The sequence below is a fragment of the Elgaria multicarinata genome, chromosome 7 (assembly GCF_023053635.1).
Source record: "Elgaria multicarinata webbii isolate HBS135686 ecotype San Diego chromosome 7, rElgMul1.1.pri, whole genome shotgun sequence".
NCBI lineage: Eukaryota > Metazoa > Chordata > Lepidosauria > Squamata > Anguidae > Elgaria > Elgaria multicarinata.
In genome coordinates, this window is record NC_086177.1 from 13186447 (window position 1) to 13208151 (window position 21705).

At 40.1% G+C, this 21705-nt stretch overlaps 1 protein-coding gene across 2 annotated transcripts in view; it reads right to left on the reverse strand.

Annotated features, from left to right (window-relative positions):
• GABBR2 (gamma-aminobutyric acid type B receptor subunit 2) overlaps window positions 1-21705 on the reverse strand; it is a 353790-nt gene that overhangs the window by 219568 nt on the left and 112517 nt on the right. For both annotated transcript variants that reach the window (XM_063130215.1, XM_063130214.1), the window contains exons 4-6: window positions 8683-8784; window positions 2658-2723; window positions 238-438 (exon numbers count right to left, since the gene is read on the reverse strand). In XM_063130215.1, the coding sequence (XP_062986285.1) occupies window positions 238-438; window positions 2658-2723; window positions 8683-8784 (369 nt within the window). The remainder of the gene's footprint in view (window positions 1-237; window positions 439-2657; window positions 2724-8682; window positions 8785-21705) is intronic.

Genomic DNA, 21705 nt, shown 5'->3' on the forward strand with positions numbered 1-21705 from the left:
TTCCACATGCCTTTCATTGCCATGTCCAAAATATCAGTTCCTGGCAGCTCCATTTGAAGAACCATAAGCCCTATTTTTGTGTTTGAATATCAAGATTTAAGATTGGATTATAACCATAGTATGATAAGAAACCAATAACATATTTGCTGCATGCAGTTGATAATTTGCTGGTAAAAGAACAACACATTTTGAGGATGACTTCAAATACGCCAAAAGGTAGAAAAGAACCTAACTCACCCTTCCTGAAATAGTTTTTATCTGTTTGGAACTGAGAGGTTCAAAATCCACTCCAATGTAGCCTTCCATGGCACCAAGAAGGTTTGTACCGAGACAGTGTGATGAATTAAGCTTTGGAATAGCCTTTTCCCACCAGTAGCTTTGATACCACCCAGGAATGATCCACTGATACTTAGGACCAAACATCTTTTCATTAAATGCCTACAATGGAAATATAAAAAGGGAAGCCATTTTATTGCTGGAGAAAGTTACAGCACATATCAAAATGATTCCGGTGAGTTTTAGTGTTCTTAGCTATGAAAGCCACTATTTATTTTAATATTAAAAATCCTATACTGAAACAATGAACATAAAATAAGTCCACAATCCTATGCATATTTAGACAGAAAAACGACCCACAACACCCAGCATTCCCCAGCCAGCCATGCTGGGAGTTGTAGGATTTTTTCTCCTCTCTAAACATGCATAGGATTGCAGTCCAAGACACCTCTTTTAACGTATGTCTTCTTACGCACAATGCAGAATCTGTATTGAATACACAAGATGCCATCGATTGAGTTGGTTTCGACTGCTATAATACAAGCACTTTTGTAATTCATGGGCTAAATGTAAAAGGAAAGCTCTGATAGACCACAGCTTTTAAGCTTAATGGCCAAATAACTCCAGAAAGAATCGGCTTGTAAAGTTACAAAAGAGCAAGACTGCAATTCTGTTTCCTCCCTGCCATGCATGTTGAGCAATTGCTGGATGGCTCATGTTGGGCTTTGGTACAACCTCCCTGCCTTCACCATACTGCCTCCTTCCTCTACCAGCATGCTGTAATTGTACTTGCATACTACAACATGGTCAGGCCATTTATTTCTAGTGGAGGCCCTCCTGGAGTCCCATGCCTCCACTTCCAGCAACCGACACCCCCTTTTTTCAAGCCCCCAGTACTTAGGTTACTCCCATCGGAAACAGAAGTATTTATTATTTAGTTAGTACCTTTATATTTTTGCTTCAATCGTGATACTCAAAGTGTTGTACATACGATCCCCTAGTCCCACCCATCCATGCAGTGACCAGACTGCTGAGCAGAAGGATACACAGGTGTTTGGACAAAATACTGGCTACAGGATTCTGGGAAATGATGTGGGGTCTTTGCCAGAAGTAAATAGCCTGGTTGCGATACAGTGTCCTGGGCACAGCATCAGCATACTGGGTGAGATGGCAAGTTGGGGAAGAGGAGGTTATACAAGAGTCCTGCAGTACCACACTGCTCAATGTGCATGGGCTCTGTGCGTGAGGATTGCAGGTTAAAATACTTTATACACTTGTATGCATGTATCGAATTATTTTTAAAATATCCTTCATCAGAGAATCCATGCCAGTTTACAACATGCTTTAAAAAAATATAAATTCTGAAATACTCTACATATTTGTATAAACAGGTTATCATGTTAATTTGCCTCTTCAACACACAGCACCAATGAATTTGTATCAGGTTGTAATTGCACCTCTGGCTGCAAATTGAAACCAAAATTAGGGAATGCTTAAAACTCAAACTGTTGTCGGAAGGCAAAATATAACTCAACAGAGTCTAAGACATAAAAAACAATTACCACACTTGTTCTCCTCCACTGTGATACACCAGTCATAGACCACTGAGCAACTATAAGCAACCTGACTTGGAAATAAAGTTCCCCAGAGCTTCTCCGTAATGGAGAGATTTGCAGAACAAAGATGGAAAAGATAGATTGATTTAAATCACCAACTGGAAAGGGTCGATTTGAATAATTCTTTACAGTTACTATTTAACATTGAATTTACAATAAAAAGATTGATTAATTTATTCAAATGAACTTTTTCTTCTTTATTACAATTATTTTCTACAGAGATGCACAATCTCATTAGGTGATGTAACCATAAAAAACCTGCCAAGTTACAGCTAACTAGAACTGTTGTGCCAGATTCTGGAATAAGGTCCCATAGAACTAAATAAAGCTTACTTCTGAGTCAACATGTATAGGCACTGCACATACATGGGTTCATGAAGACACTTTAATGTAAGTGCATTTATTTTTTCTTCTGGTTTTGAGATCAGGTTCAGGTTGATGAAAATATGTAAATATCAGGTCAGGCCTAACACTGGAACTTTCAAACAAACGATAACATAAAATAGCATCTGCATAAATGTAATTTAAATTAGTGCAACCTTTACAATACCCTTTGCACTTTGTACTCGAATTGAGCTAAAATACATCAGCTAGACAGATCAAACCAGAGAAGCATATGCAATCTACCTTCTGCCAGAGTAATACGATTTAATTCATGTTCCCAAATTTGCAAACTGTTGTTAACAATTTAAACTAACTAACAAATAGCTAATTTGGTCAGTGAAGTGAGCATATAATGCTACATTCCTTTCTTCTTTTACTTACACAGCAAAATACTTTTGCAGCCATTTCCTCATTGAACTGGCCGAGGATAATTCGGACATCATTTCCCTGCAGGAAAAGAAAAGACATATGAAAGAAATCACAATAATTGTGGAATAACCTGATTCCAAAACTCCTCCTCTTGCTGATCACAGACATAGTATGGATTCTCATTGCCAGTCTTATTTAATGTCTTATATCAGGGGAACCCCAGGCCTTTTTGTATTTTGGCTTGTCCTCATTACCCTTGTCTGTGCCCACCACTGGAAAGCCTTGATGGATTTTTAGCAAACCGGGTGGCATATAAATATTAATAATAAGTAAGTAAATCAGTGGGAGCCTCGTGTGGCGCAGAGTGGCAAGTGGCAGTTACTGCAGCCGAAACTCTCCCCACGGTCTGAGTTCAATCCCAGCGGAAGCTGGTGCTCAGGCAGCCGGCTCAGGTCGACTCAGCCTTCCATCCTTCCAAGGTCGGTAAAATGAGTACCCAGCTAGCTGGGGGAAAGGTAACTGCGACTGGGGAAGGCAATGGCAAACTACCCAGCTACAAAGTCTGCCAAGAAAATGTCAGTGAAAGCAGGCGTCCCTCTAGGAGTCAGTAATGACTCAAGTGCTTGCACGAGAGGTTCCTTTCCTTTTTCTAAATCAGTGGAACAGACTTGCATGGTCCTGCCCTAATAGCCAGAGATAGGATGCCAGTTTAGGTACAACACCATAAACTTCTTCTCATGTAACTTCAGCTAAACATGTGGATAGGATACAGCTGTTACATTGCAGGAAATCCTCATGAAAATGTTTTAATATTTTTCTTCCTTTTTTATGCTGACCTACGCCCTAGGCTTTGATGATACCAATGGAGTAACTGAATAGTATATGCATACCACCCCAACCTAGGCAAATGTAGTATTCTTTTGTAGTTTGCATAAAAGGTGGATAAAAGCATCACCACTACTCATGCATCATCAAAAGATACATTAAGAAACATAATCAATGGAGGCCATTTCATTTTTCAGGATCAGAATGACATCAAGAATCTTTCCCACAAAAGATAACTTATGCCCTTCTTCTCGTATACGAAACTATAACACAAATGAACAGCAGCTCTTAGCACTTCTTTTAACATCACATAATAAATCCAAAATGAACTAATGCTTCAACAAGTTTTTTTTTTTAAGGCAAGTATACTTCCCCCTAAGCAAGAGATAGACAACGTGGTGCCCTTCAGTTGTTTTGGACTACAATTCTCATAATCCCTGATCACTGGCCAAGCTGGTTGGGGCTGTTGGGAGTTGTCCTTCAAAACATCTGCAGGGCATCCGGTTTCTTGCCCCTGCCCTAAGCAAATTAACTGTATTTAAATGTAATTCCATGAGGGCTTGGGAGGGAAAAGGAACCAAATGGTTGTAAGGTTAGTGTGATGCGGAAATAGCAACTGCATTTTCTGGGCTATGGGGATGGGGTGCCGTGTTAAGAAAGACAAACCTTGCTTGGCATTCCGTCAGGGACAGGGAGCAAACATAGCCTTGAACAGAGCACCAGCAAGAGCCAGGCTAGGGAGGCTAACTAAAGGGATTGCCCAGCAGAAGAAGGATGAATTAGGTGAACCTGTTCCTTCTGTACTGTGTCCATCTCTTCTGTGCTAATCTCAGTCCCAACTCTGACTATACTAGTAATGGGGGTATAAGCGTCTGCATGCATGCACACACACACGTGTGTGTATGCATGTTTGTATGTGTTTCTGCAGCAAAACACATTGGCATGAGCTATAACATTTTAAATTTAGGCAGTGTTTCCTTCTAAACTACTATCCAGCTTGGATTCTGGGTCAAGAATATGGCACAGTAAAATGACAAGATTGATGTAGGTGTCAGACCCTTGAAAAAGAGTTTCTTAAGATGTTTCAGAGGCAGACAGGTGACTCTTGTGAACAGAGCTTTAAGATTAGCTTTGTTATTCTTCTTCTGTTCTTCTAGACACCAAGAACTAGGGAATCAGAGTAGAACTGGGGATCAGAGTGGATCGAAGGCTTATAACAATTCTACTGTTAATTCATTAATGTATCCATTGTCTACTAATCCGTATACTAACTCAGGCCAAAACTTTCTTAATCCAACAAGATTTGGGGGGGAAGGTATGTAGCTCTCAATCTCTTTCTCGCCCTCTGATTTTATAGTATCCAGCGTATTTTAATGGTTATATTTTACTACTTTGTTAATTGTTGTATTTTATTCTATTGTTTAATTGTTGTGGAAGGCTTCTGTGCTGGAAAGAGAAGGTAAAATATGTGGACAGTAAGACGGATGTAAAAACATACAAACAGGCAGACAGTTCAATCACGTCCCCCTTTCTCCTATGATAATTTTTTGGCAGACTGGACAAACTGGGAGTGAATTAGCAGATACATTCCTGAACTGGAAATCAGCAAGGCTCAGATTTCTCTACCATGATAAATCTGCATATAGGCTTTAATATTTCAGACTGTAGGTGGGGGGGGGGGGCTCACATGCTTCTATGGCCTTTCATGGAAAAGTAAATAAATAAATCACTGTACATTGAAAATTAGTAGAGGGCAGAAAACTAGGTTAGGACCCTTCTTCATGACATGCCAGTAATCTATAAAGAGTGATCTATTTTTAAAGGCAGATTGTTCAGTCCTCTGAGATCTCACCTGCAGACAGAACTTTTATACCTTAGAGACAGGTTTGCCACCTTGAAGAGAAGTAGGCCTACATTAGCCTACTTTACTTTGAATAGTTTACCATGACACACCTTTATAAATAAAGTTACTACTTTTTAAAATCCCAGTGCTTCTTATGGTGGGCATCCTTACCAATGTTTCTACTATATGCTAATATGGTTGGCATTCTTCTTTTTCCTGATAAATTGACAAATTGATCTTGATTCCTTTCTAGAATCCTCTGCTATCTTTCAGTGATGATTTAATGTCCCTTATTTTGTTCTTCTCTCAATTCTGCTTCACATACTAAGTAATTTTCAATTGCTACTTTCCCATTTATATATTCTATTGCACTTACATTAAAAAAGGAGACAACGGAAACCAATAAAGCAAATAATGATGATACAGATATCATAATTAATTTTTTAAACATAAAATTATAATTTTTAAAAGGAAACTCAAAATTCCCCTCTACTTATTTATAGAGCACCTTATATTACAATCTTTAATACATTATTCTGGAGTGAGTTCTATTAAAAACCATTGAGACCCACTTTTAAGTAATGTGTTTGGGATCAGGATATAAGACCACAACCCTTAAAACTTATTCTGGTCTTTTCTAGTGAGGGTTACACTGAGATAAAACCATCTGTGGAGTGGAACTTCAACCATGTTATAATAATCAGTCCATACACAGATAATTACTTCTGTGGAGCAAATAGGAACAATTTCCCATTTACTTCAACCATAACACTAGCCCAAATCCAGCAATGGTGGATTGATTATTGTATATACTTAATGTAGAAAAGAGGGGAGGCTCATTAAAGAGGGGGGGGAGCTTGTTTAATCTCTTGTCAGTGCAGTAGTGAAACTGATTTGGCTGGATTCTGAGTCAATTTCACTCATAAAAGAAAATTGAGAGAAAGAGCTTTATCACACCAGGGTTATACCGTGCAATCGCTGCAAATTGCGTGCAAAGGACTCCGACATTTCCCAGTTTATAATCTGCTTTTATTGTGAAGTACTCTGAAGTTTTCCAGTTTATAATCTGTTTTGACTGTGAAGTACTCCCATGCATCCTGCTTTAATTGTGCTATAAAGCCAAAAGACCCACCCTATTTTGCTACTAGTTTTGGAGCAAATCATATGTTTTTCCGAGCAGCCACTGGGGGCGCAGGAGCAGGATTTGATAGGTTTAAAGAAAAATTAAACAAATGCTTACATCTGTGTCAGTTTTAAAGATAAAGACATCAAAATTGGCACAGTAATAGAAATTAAGGAGAGCTTTAAGCGTACCAAATTTGAATTGGATTGGGTCATCTGTTGATTTTTAATGATTTTTTACATTTCCCCCCTTAAACCCATTTCCTGGTATGCAAAGGATCTTAGGAGCGCTGCCACCCGGGGTGTGATTTAGCTAGCAACAACAACAACAACGCTGACAGCATAGTGCTGTAGGGGATAATTCAGGGGAAACAAGTATGTGGGATGAAGCTAAAAGAGAAAGAAAATATTCTGAAATGTGAGGTCATTGCTGAACAGGTGAGGTCTCCTTATGCTGCTTTTGAATTTCTTTAAAGAACAAACTGAGTGCTCAGGTAGATCTGTACTAATTTTTTTTTAAAAAATACTACAATCATTCCAAAAAAGGCTCCAGATGTAAGGGAGTAGGAATGGACACTATCCAGCAGTCACATCAACATCATCACATGTGTATTTCATCAGTTCCAGTCATGCTTTGGGGAGGTAATTTTGGCCTTTCCAAGAAGTAGCTTAAACCCCACCCCACAAAACACATTTCAGCAGTAACCAGGGCATAACACAAAAAATAAATGTACAATGACAGCTTAATAATGATACCTCCAAATTCTGAAAAGCGTCAAGTGTACAAATGAAAAGTGGTGCTCGCAATTTATAGGTTTCTTTTACAGTATTAAATCAACCCATTCACTCAAGTCACATTCACCTGAGCAAATTAAACATTCCAGGTTAATTTATTAGAAACTGAAATAATCAAGATAAGAAAGAACTGAATTTCTGATAATGAAATGAATTACCTTAAAAATTCACTCCATATGCTCACTGAGAAACTTGCATCTCCTCAGAATTCCAAAAATTGTACACGGCACCTAATGCATTAATGTCTAGTTTTGCTGAGGAGCCCAGAAAATAAAAAGATAGCAAGATAGCATTAAGAGTTTAGATTTGTATGCCCTACTTTTTATCTGCAGGAATTTGCACTGAAGGGATAAAGTGTCAGTCAACTGGAATAGCTTCTGCTTCCAACAGGGTATCTTTATCTCCTACTACTTTTGGCTTAGTCCTTAAGGGCTAATGTAATAAACATGAAAACCATAATCTACTGCTCAACATCCAAGCAGCATACACCATAAAGAAAGATAATGACAGAGGTGTGGGCAAAGCAAGCAACTATAAAGCCAGAAATCTCATAGACAGGGGTGGGGGTGGGGGAGCTTAACGCAAACAGAAAAATGCAATCACCCTTGTTTAGATTTCTTGCGCAAAATGGGATTTTATTGCTGCTTGATATGGAAAAGAACCTTCATACATTCATCTATGTCAAAGTCTCTTACCTTGGCCCACATCTGCACGCATCCATTCCAGCATTTATACACTTGTCACATATATATGTGTATACACACACACACGCACACACATATACATACACACACACTGATTTTAAGCTGTGACAATTTCATATTATGAGACACACCCATTAAATGAATGGCCTTATGTTTACACTAGACATTACATCAATGCCAGAAAGTAAGACAATGTCAGAGGACTGGAGAGTGGGCACTATCCCACCAACCCTCTGTGCATTGATTTTATCCACATTGCCAGTTAAGTGAAATTTGCAAAGTGAACTCATGCACAGATGTTTCCCTTCCATAGCCATCCACTAGAGTCATAAGCTTACATGGTGCTATGGGCAGAAGTTGGATCCAGACTTAGTCATACTTAGAGTAGACCCATTGAAATGAACGAGGTGTAAGTTAGCTATGACTAAGTTAAGTGCAATTGACTCATACCCATTGTCATGTGAGCAGATGTCGGCTTGCACAACGGGACTTTGCCTTCTTATCCTCAACCTGCATGTCCCCCAAATCTGCTCTCGAGTATCCCTTGAATCTCTGTAGCAGCTTTGGGGAGCATGTAAGAGGGAAGGGGTGTAAACTCCACCAGTTGTATCTGTTCCATTGGCAGACAGACACTACTGGATACACTATTGTTAAACACGTGCTCTTGCTGAAGTCCTATTTTATTGCCACTGATATTTTTTGCTCCTACTCAACTTGCTTCTTGAACTACCTAAATAGTTGCACCCACCTTGAGCTTTTTGACACTTGTGCAGGGATCATTAGAGAAACTCTCTGTGTCTGAGATTTCAATATCTTCACCATACAGGACACCGGTCAGATCATTCCGTACCTGTCACAGAATGAAGAAAAGCAACATAAATTTGTTGGTATTCACCACTGAAAATTTCACTGTCTTGCATCACCACAACATACTAAGTCATCATTCAATACAAGTGTTATATTAAGTAATATGAAAGTGGGAGTGGGAATTTCCCAGCAAGTATTCCAGAAATGAAACTGTAATTTAGCTGCCACGCTGCAAATAACTGGTTATTCTGATGCAGCCAAACCAGTCTGTACAACTATACCAGCTCCTCTTCAGTCTGCAGGAGACTGATTTACACCTAAAACCTATCAACCAAAAACACACACCCCAACACAAATTCAGAATCTGTAATGCACAATAGGAAAGTTGGGTCTTACCATGTGAATATTCTTTTTACAGATTACTCATGTTTTCTCTCCACCTTTCTAATGGAACCAGTCAATTCAATGATAAAAAACCTGGTCAGTTTAAGACCAGAATTAAGGCTAGCTCATGTTGGCTCAAGCTCCACAAAGCCAGTAAATTGGAAACTTAGGCTGATGCCTTAACAGACATGCCCTGATCAGAAATTGCACTTGCTTATAACTTACCCTCCATGCACCCACACTTTCCCTTGGTCTTTCAGGCCCAAATCCAGATGGGGAGGATGGAGTGCCTGGGACAAGCAAAGATGCAAAGCCAACAAAAAGGGGGAACCCCATAGGAACTGCAAAAAAAGTGAAAGGCAAAGGGGTAGAAAAAGGACGTTTAATGTAATGAAAGAACTCTGATGTGTTTCAGAGCAACTAGGAATATGGAGTAAATGATATCCATTGCATTCTAACAAAGTACCATGAAGAAGGACTTGAGGGTCCAAAACACATCAGAGTTTTTTTCATAATATTAAACATCCTTTTTTTTCTAACCCTTTGCTCTTGGCTTTTCAGACAAAGATGCCTAATATTGCCCTGTTTCTGTATTGCCTTATGATGCAGTTGAGCTTTACTCTACTGCTAGAGAAAATGTATTGTAAATTGACCCATGCCTGTTTGTTGCTCGTAAAGGGTTGACTGGGGGGGGGGGATCCGCACGTCATACCCAGAGCGCTTCTATGCGACCGCAGTGCACCCCGAAAACGATCGTCTAACTTGCCAGTAAAAGAAACGAGAAAGAGGCGTCCTTGCCAGCGCCACCGGCGCCACCCACCTCCCTCCTCGCCGGCCGGCGAGGAGAGCTCGACGGAGGGGGCACGACTCTGCTGCCGTCTCCGGCGCCCCTTTCGGAGGGGAAGGTGCCGGCTCCAGGAGACAGGAAGAAGGAATAGGAAAGGGAGAGGCGAGCGGTGTGTTGGTGAGAGCTGCGTCTCTTTTCTAACCCGTCATCCCTTCCCCCTCAGCCTTTGGTGGGGGCAGCGGCGGCGGCGGCGGGGTGGGGTGGGGAAGAGAACTGTCAGCTTTTGGTCCTTTGAGGAAGGGAAACAAGCGGGAAATCAGCCGCTCTTCTGTGCCCTCTTCGCTCTCTCGCCGGCGCGCGCTTTCCTTTTTCTTTCCTTTCCTCTCCACCCCTCCTTCTTTCACCGAGCTCTCCTCGCCGGCAAGGACGCCTCTTTCTCGTTTCTTTTACAGGCAAGTTAGACGATCGTTTTCGGGGTGCACTGGGGTCGCATAGAAGCGCTCTGGGTACGACGTGCGGATCCCCCCCTGGGTATATATAAGATGATGGTCATCTAGTTATCCTTGAACCGAGTCATTATTAAATGTAATGCCATACACAGAGTACACTATTAATTACCTTTCAACCCTCCCTTCCAAAATACTCAAGAGTAGAATATTACCTATACCCCAACAAGGAGTTAATTCAAGAGATACAGGACATAGCTAGACCTAAGGTTTATCCCTGGATAGTCCAGGGGTCAAACCTGTTCATCTAGGTCAGTGGTTCCCAAAGTGGGCGGTACTGCCCCCTTGGGGGCGGTGGGATTGCATAGGGGGGCGCTAAGAGGCAAAGGGGCGGCAAAGGGGCGTTCGAGGTGGTCTTTTCCAAGAAGCGCCTCTCCAGAAGGTCTTAAAACCCAGGGACATTTTTATGGGAGAAGGTAGTTTGGTCCCAAGCCGTATAGGGGAAGAATCCACACATGTATTCATACCGTTTAAGAAGAGTCCTTTTAACGGTGAATTGAAATGTTTCAAAAGCACCAAAATACTAATGAAGATACATACTCTGCTTGGTGTGCCCCATCACGCCAGCTGCAAAACAGAGGCGTTTGCTCTCTTTTCCCTCCCTCCCTCGGCAAGCCTGCGGCGGGTGCTTCGGATTTTGAATAAATATTCAATTAATAGTTAGTGTTTTGAATTTTATTGTTCTTACCTTCCTTAGTGGGTTGTTGAAAACCGCTATTCTGAATAATGATTTTTATAGTGTAGGGTAGGGGGCACTGGGCATGAATTTGTGGAACCAAGGGGGCGGTGACCTGAAAAAGTTTGGGAACCACTGATCTAGGTGACACACAGGGGATCCAGTGCTCAGGCAGGGGCGAACCCTGGAGGATCCCAGGATAAACCTTAGGTCTAGCTGTGGCCACAGACTGGCCAAGACCTTCCACTGAACCTGGGTTCCCACTTCCAAACTAAATATTTTAGGCACTGTCCTACACTTGCTCTCCTCAAATTTAAATGATCCACCAGGGCAGATGGCTGGAAGTGTTTGTGAATATATACTCCTAAATGGCCTTTGATTTTATGGAAGGGTATAGATACCAATAAACTTTGTTTTATCCCTGAAACATCTTTGAATTGACTGAACTTTCTTTCTAGATGATATTGGTTACTGTGCAAACTCATCTTAAAAATATAATTCTTGTCACTGAAACTTTTCAGCAGATAGATTCCACCCCCAACCTGACTTCAGTGTCCATATTTATTCATTGAGGTTTAGCCCACATCCAATCCCCAAACCTCCCCATATAGGTAGAATCAGCTACCTTATGGTCTAAAGTTTTTTGGAAGGTAAGTTTGATTACTGGGGTAGTATCAGCAGGACAAGCTAATTAATTTATTAGTATGCACTGTGATGCAACAGAAATACTTTACCATTTCTTCAACACAGAATCAAACATTTGGCTTTGGAATCAAAAGATAAATAGTACACAGTCAACCTTCTGAAAACCAGCCAGATAAGTAAAGATGTTATAATTTTTGAAAACAATGACTAGAAAATTGGAGAGTGAAGCATTTGCAAAGAACAGAAAGAGCAAAGAACAGCTGAAGTTTTGAAAGCCTGGGCAGAGGGAAAAGTCATATTTTGATGCAGAGGGAAAGGAGAAGAGATTAGAGGCCAAGTATTCGTTCTGTTAATATATTTTTCATTCTATAAATATTTTAGGAAAAAGGGCCCTAGCTTACAAGGAGAGGAGGGAGACTTTTCTACCACAGCAGATTCATGCCTCAGTTTCACTGTCCAACGCTCCTTGGGCAGCTACCATGCCTACAATCTATGCACAATTCTATTCTACCATTTCCATTGTTCCAGAACCAATTCGGTTTGGTGATATTGAATTCTGGTTTCTAACTCACACTGGATCCAAAACAAAGCACACTCAGCAAGTACTCCTAGTAACATATAATGGTAAATTAACAATAGTTCCTTCCACTGCCCCTTTACAACCATAAAACTGACATCACTTTCTGAATAACTATCAGAAGGATGGTTCTAAATCATAACACACCTCATTAAAGAGACGTTGTTCATTGTGTGGCTCTACCCAGGTATGCATGCAGCACCACAACATCTGGAAAATATCAATGTCTGGAAGCAACCTTAGGTGTAAGACCTACACCTTAGGTGTAAGAATGCATTAATATATATAATCTCTTACTTGACAGGAAACTAGTAATTTATATCCCACCAAAGGTCAGTGATGTGTGCTGGGGGAAAAATCCAAAACATAAAATGTTCTTTATATTTTTGCAGGGGGAAAATCATTTCATAAGTTCATTAGTAACAACAAATGGATGTCAATTGAAAATACAGCATCAGGCAAGCTTGGAACTTTCAAAGTTGTAGTTGAGTGGTTGTCAGTACATTATGCAGTTCTTTAGAGTATCAATAATTTTCACTAGCTTTGCTTTTTTCTTAAATTTAAACAATGGGACGACATGCTATTGTCTTTAAATTTTTACAATTTTCACAATAACTCTGAGAGTTAGGTTAAACTGAGAACTTCATGATTATGTGGTCTCTTCTAAGCCCAATCTTCTATCAAATGCTTCATTTGGCCGTTAACGTAATATTAATTAGTACAATTAATGGTGATAACATGTCTCACTTTTTGACAACTTTCTAATAATTAGCCTGCATTAGTACCAATAATGATCCCACATGAAAGCTAAAATTTATACAACAGTTCACACTTACATTGCTCGTTCTAAGCTAAATTCCACAATTCCAGTAACATTTATTGTTTCATCTTATTACCATTGAGTTTTTTCTCAGTGAACTAAAGCTCCATGTAAGTACTGCTGGGTAAATCCTTTGCTGTGTGTGTGTGTACGTGTGTGTGTGTGTGTGTGTGTGTGTGTGCGTGCACGCATGGGGGGGGCATAATCCCACCAGATGTTGATCATCAGAGATTCATAATGAATGAGAACTTGACAGAGCAGATGGTTCGTAAAATCAGTATTTGGCTGGTTTTTTCCCCTCATTTAATGATTCCTATGCACGGTCCATTTGCTTTTGTTTTAAATAGAAAAAAGTATCCTACTAGATTTCATAGTTAAAATGAGGAAATAATTAAAAAACACACATCTACAACCATCATGCTTCCTTAAAAATATATAGCTGCAATGCATACCCATGTGAGATGAAGGGATTATAGTTTTTGGGATTAATAAAGAAGTATGTCAGCAGAAAGGTTGTTTTAAATCTAAAAGTGTAGCAAATAATTCTGTATTTTCACAAAAGTGATTTTCTAGTTACAATACATAGTGAAGACCTAGTACTACAAGCATAGACTGCTGCCTATGTGCAAAGAGTTAGCATATAGAAATGGAAATGCTGGATCAGATTTTCATTTTATTACAAAAAAAAGGAAGCATTGACGTCAACAAGATTGTGAAGCAGTAGCTAGAGACAAAGGATGGAAACAGCACACAGAGACGTAGGGGAGCCCAAAATGAACAGAACAGAGGAAGTAATAAGAAAAGAGCTGGAGTTAAAAGAAATCTCAATAGAAGAAAATTATATGCAAGGGGAAAGAAGCACATAAACAGGATAAGTTAAGAAGGTTACAACAAAATATTTATTTACATGAGATATCATTAGAACTATCAACAAACACTACACAGCTACTGAAATGGGGAGATTTTGGAAGAAACTGCTCCATTCATTTAAAATGAAATCTACAAGGACTGAATTGATACTATAAATTAAAAACCTCTTATTCCATCAGTAGCGACATAGTCCTAAATACAGAGATCAGTTTTGAGCTTAGCATTTTTCTTTTTATCTGACAGGAAGTGCCTTTGAAGTTTTATCTGACAACATCTTTGAAGTTCAGTGTTCTATTTAAAGAACAACCTGTAAAACTAGACGGGCATGGGAAAATAATCTGAAATAACAGACCAGCCATTTCGGAATCCAGTCAGTGGAGCCCTACTTAACCCAAATGCCATGATATGATCCCTTGCCTATAGCTAAACCCTACAGTACAATGGCAGTTACTCTATTCTGCTGAGAGGAAGAACTCAACAATGGGCATTCTTGAACTTCCAAAATATACTATATATGGTAGGAAACAACAACAACAACAACAACAACAACAACAACAATGGACTGATTAGGCCAGACAGACTGCTATCTACAGAATCGTTATGTTATTTTGTTTGAACCTGTGAAATAGGTTACAATCCACATTTAGCCATGAAGCTTAGCAAGTGACCTTTAGTTCATTCTTTCAGGGCATTCTGGGATCAGGGAGATCCAACCCTGGCATGTTTGAGAGGAGAGGGAAAGGCAGGCAGCTCCATCAATGCTGGCTCCCTCTTCGACAAACACTGTATTTGGTGTGCTGTGACATTAACACTCTTTGGAAAAAGGCAAGATGGCATGTCTGACCCTGATATGCATAGGAAAAGGGAGTCAGAAATACCTAATCTCAAGGATTCTAACGTGCATTCATTACAATGAACACACTACGTAATGGGTACGTAGGGGGGAGAGAGAGAGAGGGAGGGAGGGAGGGACAAACTGATAATCCCGAGCCAAGACCCCAGACAATCCTGAAAGAAGACATACCAGGTACAAGATCTCTGATGGATAAGGCCATGGTTTCAGCACAGTGAACAGCTCCCTGGATGATAGAAGCTAGACATTCTAACTTGAAACTGAAACCAAGGAATCGAGATTTTCTTCATTACGTCCTAGTAATCTCTTTTACTGCATGAAACCACACTCTAACACCTTCCCTTTTTTTAACCCCCAGTATTTCACTAAATAACCTAAAATAAAATTGAACTTCACAACACTAAAGATGGTATCTAACTGGTGACAAAGTCTGCAACTGAAACTTATCATGATGCATCAATCAACAGAAATTGCTCTAACACTAGGCTACTTCTTTTCCATTTTAAAGGGGTAACTGAGTAAAGAGGAGGGAATTAGTCTCACCCAACTATATCCACTTGGGAACAGCACAGACTTGAGGCTCAGGGAGCAGAGGTTGCTGTGGTCTATGGGTAATCCATCTCTATCTCCAATCTTCAACCCTGGCAACCTCTAGATCAAACTACTACTAATACTGTATGTGTTGAATGTCCTCTCAACATCAATTAGGTGTCCTACAAACATCAATTAGTTACAACCTAGTCTTAGCTATATCGATCATATTGTACCTCACCAGTTCTTTAAAAAAGGCACTGCCTGATGAACACAATCAAAAGTTCTGATGGTTACCTATTAAGACATACATTGCTAACAGTTCATTTATATTTTATCCTGCTAACTGCTTTGGCTTTTAGAAAAATGGAATAGAAATAAATACACAAATAAATTAAATGGAATGAAACCATACCTCCTGTCTATACTTCCAGGAGGGCAGAAATAAAAGGTTTACCGTTTAAAAAATGGGGGGACATTCTTCAGAATGCAATGTCTATAAAGGAACAAAGAGTTCTACACAAAATGAATAAGAAGCTGGGATGCTGACACATAAGAATTAAAAATGGTTCAAAGAAACTTTTATGTCAAGCACTGGAGGGAAGCCAAGCATACAGCACAGACAAAGGCATGCTCCAGGAATGCGGTAATAAAGAACCCCTTCATAAATGTAAAACTATAATTAGACACCCAAAAAGGGAAATCTGAGGAGCAGTTTGCTAGACAATAGGAAAAAAGGTAAAGTACCTAAGAAGCAAGAAGTCTGCAGAGTCAAGACTGATTCATACATTACCAGAGCAGAATGGGAGCGGTTTGATGTGGCTGGATCCCATGCCATTCCAGCATCATCTTTAGGAATTTACCTGTCTCCCTACTATTTTAGGTGAGCAACACCAGGATTGAGAGTAACCACCATTTCTTGCAAGGTCCACATAGTTCCTTTCTACAGACATTACTGCAATAGCAGCTGTGTTAGAGTGAGAAATATAAGTAATTGGTTTCTAAAGTACTGATCTGTAGGATTTTTTTCTTCACATTACTCATGAAAGGTCAATAACGATTTTGACTGCCTTTCTTTTTTTTAACTGAGGTTATGAATAAAAATGCCAAAGCATATTTGGAAAGCATGTTCATTTAAGAATAAGAAATAAGCCGACCAGTAAATCAAGACCAGTGACATCCCTGTACTGTTCCTAATAAGGTCACTACTCCTGGGTTGAGGGGTGCTCCCTCTTAGGAAACTAAGTACACCTTTTTAAATTAGATGCCCTGAAAAAACTGTTGCAAAGATCAAGCTTCCGGATCAACATCATGAGGAATCATGATCAAGCTTCTGGATCAACATCATGTGGGGAGTCTCCTTGAAAGTAGAAGGCTATACAGCCAATGCTGCCAAGCTCTTCTGTTAAAAGACGGACATGCTGACAGGGAAGTGCTTTAAACTGCCTTTCATGAAGCATGCTGCAGCTCTTCACTAGAGATGTAAAATTTCTGGAAATTTTGAAGCCATGGGAAAAAACCCAGTTTTTTTCCGGGGGGTTTCGGGGGAAAACAGAAATTTTCGGAAAAATTGAAATAATGCAATATTAGCACTTTTTACAGATTGAAAGTCACTTTGTTACTTTACGAACATAAAATGTAATTATGTCCAAGTTGGTTTGGCATAAAATTATTACATTTGGTATATTAAAAGTACAGTGTATTCATACAATTATTACAAATTTAATTTACTTTTTTACTTTTTTATATAACAAATGGAGCTACAAGCTCCTGAACTGTTAAGGAACACCTGAACTGTAAGGAACCTCTTTGGTTCTGCCAGTTTATGAAGAGCAGGCAAAAAATCAATTTAAAACAACAACAACAGAAGAAACCACCAGCATTAGTAACAAAGAAAATTATTTATGTTTCTGCTAGTCCTCCAGTGTCAAGACATAAAGCCCCCATTCCCATAAAAAGAACTGAGAAAAAAGGGGGAACCAAGATTCAATGAATATGCATGAAATTTAACCAGACTCATTTCCTGACCTATAGCTATCAATATTAGTTTCAGTCTCTGCTTCAATGGCAGTGCTGCCCCCTAGAGACAGAAATGCATCTTGCTCTTGCATTTGAGAGTTGTAGTCTCAGTTTGCGACCTAGGACTTGCTTGTCCTTGGTGCACAGACATTGTAATAATCTAATACTATACAGTTTTTAGAAATCATTTGGAGAAGTAAATATCTGAACACCTTGTCTTAAACATTTTATTCATCATGCTAAAATAAAACGTCCCTTGATAACTCGGTGTTTAAAATTTGTAATTTTGCATTGCTGCTGTTTTTATCTGGTTGAGCTTTTATATTGTATTTTATATCATGGTTTTATACTGTTGTTTATACTTTGAATGTTTTTTAATTTTTGTGAACCACCCAGAGAGCTCTGGCTATTGGGCGGTATAGAAATGTAATAAATAAATAAATAAATCCGTTTTTTCTTCATTTTTTTCAATTTTCCAGGAAAAAAACAAAAGAGGCTTTGGGGGAAAACAGAAAAAACCCGGGGTGGGGGGGGTGCCGAATTTTTTTGGTTTTTTTCCAGGCCTTCACATCTCTACTCTTCACCCTCCAATGGCAGGTTGGTGGGCAGCCACCAGTCCTTCCACTCAAGAACGTCTACTGGTTAGGAAACCCTTCCCAGCATGCTGCTTCTTGCAGAGTCAGCTCTAGGTGTCAGGGGACCAGGGGAAAGTGTCCTCGCATAGGCTTCTCCTCTGCCAATGGACCTTGGCAGCTTTACCTGGCTTTGGTGGCAGGGCTCCCAGTAGCAGTGGCCAGCTGGGTCTAACCACCCTTTCAATGCCCCAGGAAAAAGCTGGTTATGGTTGTGTTATTCATTACATTTGAGTTCAATTTGTGTTATTCATTACATTTCTATACTGTCCAATAGTTTGGGCATATGGGAATCCCTGTGAAAAGTCCAACATGCCTGGCAGAGCTCGGAGTGGTAGGACTGGGGGGGGGGGAATACATGTGTGTGTGAGGTGGGGATAAGACGGATGTCAGCAATGGGCCTCTTGGGCACAGTTGATGTGCTGCTGTTTTCACATGCAGACTGCACGTGAAAACAGCAAGACTGTATGTGGGCAAGGAAAGATAGCTTAACAGTTTGCCTCTCCTTGTCTGAGGGAGAAAAAGTCTGGTGTGGTCACAGCACATTGAATTTGGCTTGATATTATTACAGTAATTTAAAAAAGAGAACAGCTAAATACAAACAACTCAACAGCATCTAACCTGCATTATGCCTTTAGATGAAAACATTGGATTACTAATTTCTTAGAATATTAACAGCACTGTGAAGCAGCAAGAGGTGAGGTTTTGAAAGTACCAAAGTGTCAAGAAACAAAACAGAAATAAATGGCTGACTATAATATGTCTGATAGAATATATTATTTCTTAGAATTTCATTTTCCTGATTATTGCAGTAATCAATCTAGTTGTCTAATAATACCGAAATCAATGTGACTTCAGCATTTAACTGTGCAATTAAGATCTACTGCATTCAATAAAAATTAAACATGCACTCTCTCTAACGTGTCCAATATGTTCTACTTGAACAGCTGTAGCGCAATTAATGGATTGAACTCCAGAGTTGCTAGTATTATATACAAAATCAGATTAAAGTGCCGAAACGAGTTGTAACTTCTTTAGAAAGTGACCTTATTTTAAGCTTGATTCCAACTAAAACTGAATAAATTTTCTTTTTCTGAATACTTTTTCTGATGTCTTTCCTGGAAGGCACTATAAACCTGCTAGTAAATATATTTACATACATACATAAATACTGGATATCTTCTCGTTCTTCTTTTATTAAACCGACTACCAAAAATTAGTTGCATCAGGTTTTGTAAGAAAAGTATAGCTGGCTAGAAAACTTATACTACTTGACAAATTCTGGAGACTTAATCCATTTCAGCAAACACAACAAGGAAGATCCTCTGGATTTAGAGCCTAAAGATTTACATTGCAATCCTGTGTATGTCAACTCAGAAGCCTGAGTTCAATTTGTGTATATAGCAGGGGTGTAAAAAGTTCCACAGGCAACTCACACGTACCTTACCCTACAAGCCTTGTCTGGTGGTGCCCAGACCAGGCCACAGAAGCCTTGTTCCTAGAGAGTCCCTGGAATGTGCTAAGAAGCAGTGCTTGAAAGTTCCTAATAGCTTTCAAAGGTGTTTTACGAACAAGACTTCTATAGCACAAACCATAAAGCCCATTATTAAAGCATTTCCCCCCTCTCTTATTTTGGGGAGGGGGAGGGCTTCAACAGTTTGATGCTGTGACATGGAAGAGATGCTGATGGTGCCAGGGTGAATATGAGTGTGTGTGTGTGTGTGAGAGAGAGAGAGAGAGAGAGAGAGAAGTGTAACCCTTGGGTCGGTACCCAGGGCCGGGTTCTATGTCTAGGGGTTGTTAGTTTTTCCCTTAAGGTTAGCTCAGGCTCAAGCCCCCACCCAGGAAACCTGGGACACCAATTTAGAGATGTCTGAGTAGCAACCTCACCCACACACCTGAGGTATAAGTACTGGTATTTATTCAGTTTGACAACAAGCAACAAAAATAGAACATGGGAGACAACCTTTTGATTAACACATTTCCCTCCCAAGGTCTAGGTAGGCCGATGGAAGCCTGTGTCCTTTAGCCTTATTCACAACCCCAGGAGACAGTGAATGAATAGGGATCCTCCAGGCATGCAATAAGGTGGATGGTAGGTGGCAGCAACCGGAACTGGGGTGCGCTTGCAAAGAGAGCTGATTCAGCAGCATCAGGAACTGGGGTGCGCTGCAAAGAGAACTGATTCAGTAGGCCCAAACCAGGAACTGGGGTGCGCTGCAAGAGAGAGCTGATTCAGCAGGCCCAAAACCAGGAACCACCTCCAACACTAACAATGTCAAAGTTCAGCTCCTCCTTCTGCAGCCAGAGACTGTTGCATGCACAACACTGTATGCAAATGAGCTCCTTCATGTTAGGGCATGTTTTCCCTGCTCCCCCCCACCGGGTGGCGTGTACTCATTTCTCTACTGCTTTACAGAAGTGTGAGCAGTGCAAGTACATGCATGCGTGAGTGCATGCAGTATGTGTGTGCATGAGTATGTGCAACCCCTGGAGCCCCAGCAGACACCCAATGCAGCCCTTGGAGCCAAATTTCAACTTTATTGTGGCATAAGCTTTATGTACTAGAACCCACTTTGTCTGTTCACAAAGTACCTAGTCTAGTTCACAAAACCTTTTGCCACAATAAATCTCTTAGTCTTTAAGATGTCACAAAGACTTACTGTTATTACATCTGCCAATCCTAGGAAGGTGTTCTTAGATATGCACTCAAATATGAATCATATTTGTAACATACTGGTAAAGTGCCTGATAAAATATGAGGGAGCAGGAGGATGAATGGAAGAAAGAGCACAATGACAAAGGACACTAGAGTCTCACAGAACACACACGCATGCACACTTTTAGATTATATCTATGGCAGTCATGAAATGTTGAACATAGCACAGTGGGAGAGCGCCTGCTTCGCATGTAGAAGGTCCCAGGTTCAACCCCTGACATCTTCAAGTAACTCTAGGAAAGATTCCTACCTGAAATCCTGGAGACTCACTGCTAGCCAGTATTGACAATAATAAGCTAGATGGACTAGTCTGACTCAAGATAAGGGGGCTTCCTGTGTTCCTGTATGCATATGTGAACCAGTCATAAGGCCTCTGACTTCAGCTAACTTCTGAAACGTACACTCCGGAAGTAGCTTTGTGCTTTTCCAGCGGCATAAACTCTTATATTCTAACTTGAATATTCTGTATTAGCTACTCCTCTGCGATGTTTTCTACAGGCATTGAGAAGGACAAACATGAACTCAGAAGAGCGCACTGAGATCGGTTCAAATTCCTACTGTTCAGATCAAATCTCTTTCATAATATTTCCCCACTTAGCTGAAACCTTGTATAAGATATGAACTGGTCTATATTTTAGTACCATTAACTTTATATGAAGACCTGCATTTAAACACTTACTTGTTAAAACATGGGTTCTCAACAAGGGGGGGATTTTAGGGTTCCAGGGGGGAATTGGGACCACTATTCAGCAAAGTATGATGTCCTGTAGATTATGTCTTCCTACACATGTTATTAAAAACATCCCAGTAAAATGTCATGTCATCTGCAAAAGCCAGGCCTTTGCTCTCTTTTCCCTCCCTCCCTCGCAATCCTAGAAGATTCAAGCTTCCCATTTAAAGGGGCAACACAAAGCATGGGAGCTGAGAATGTAAAAGGGGCCATGC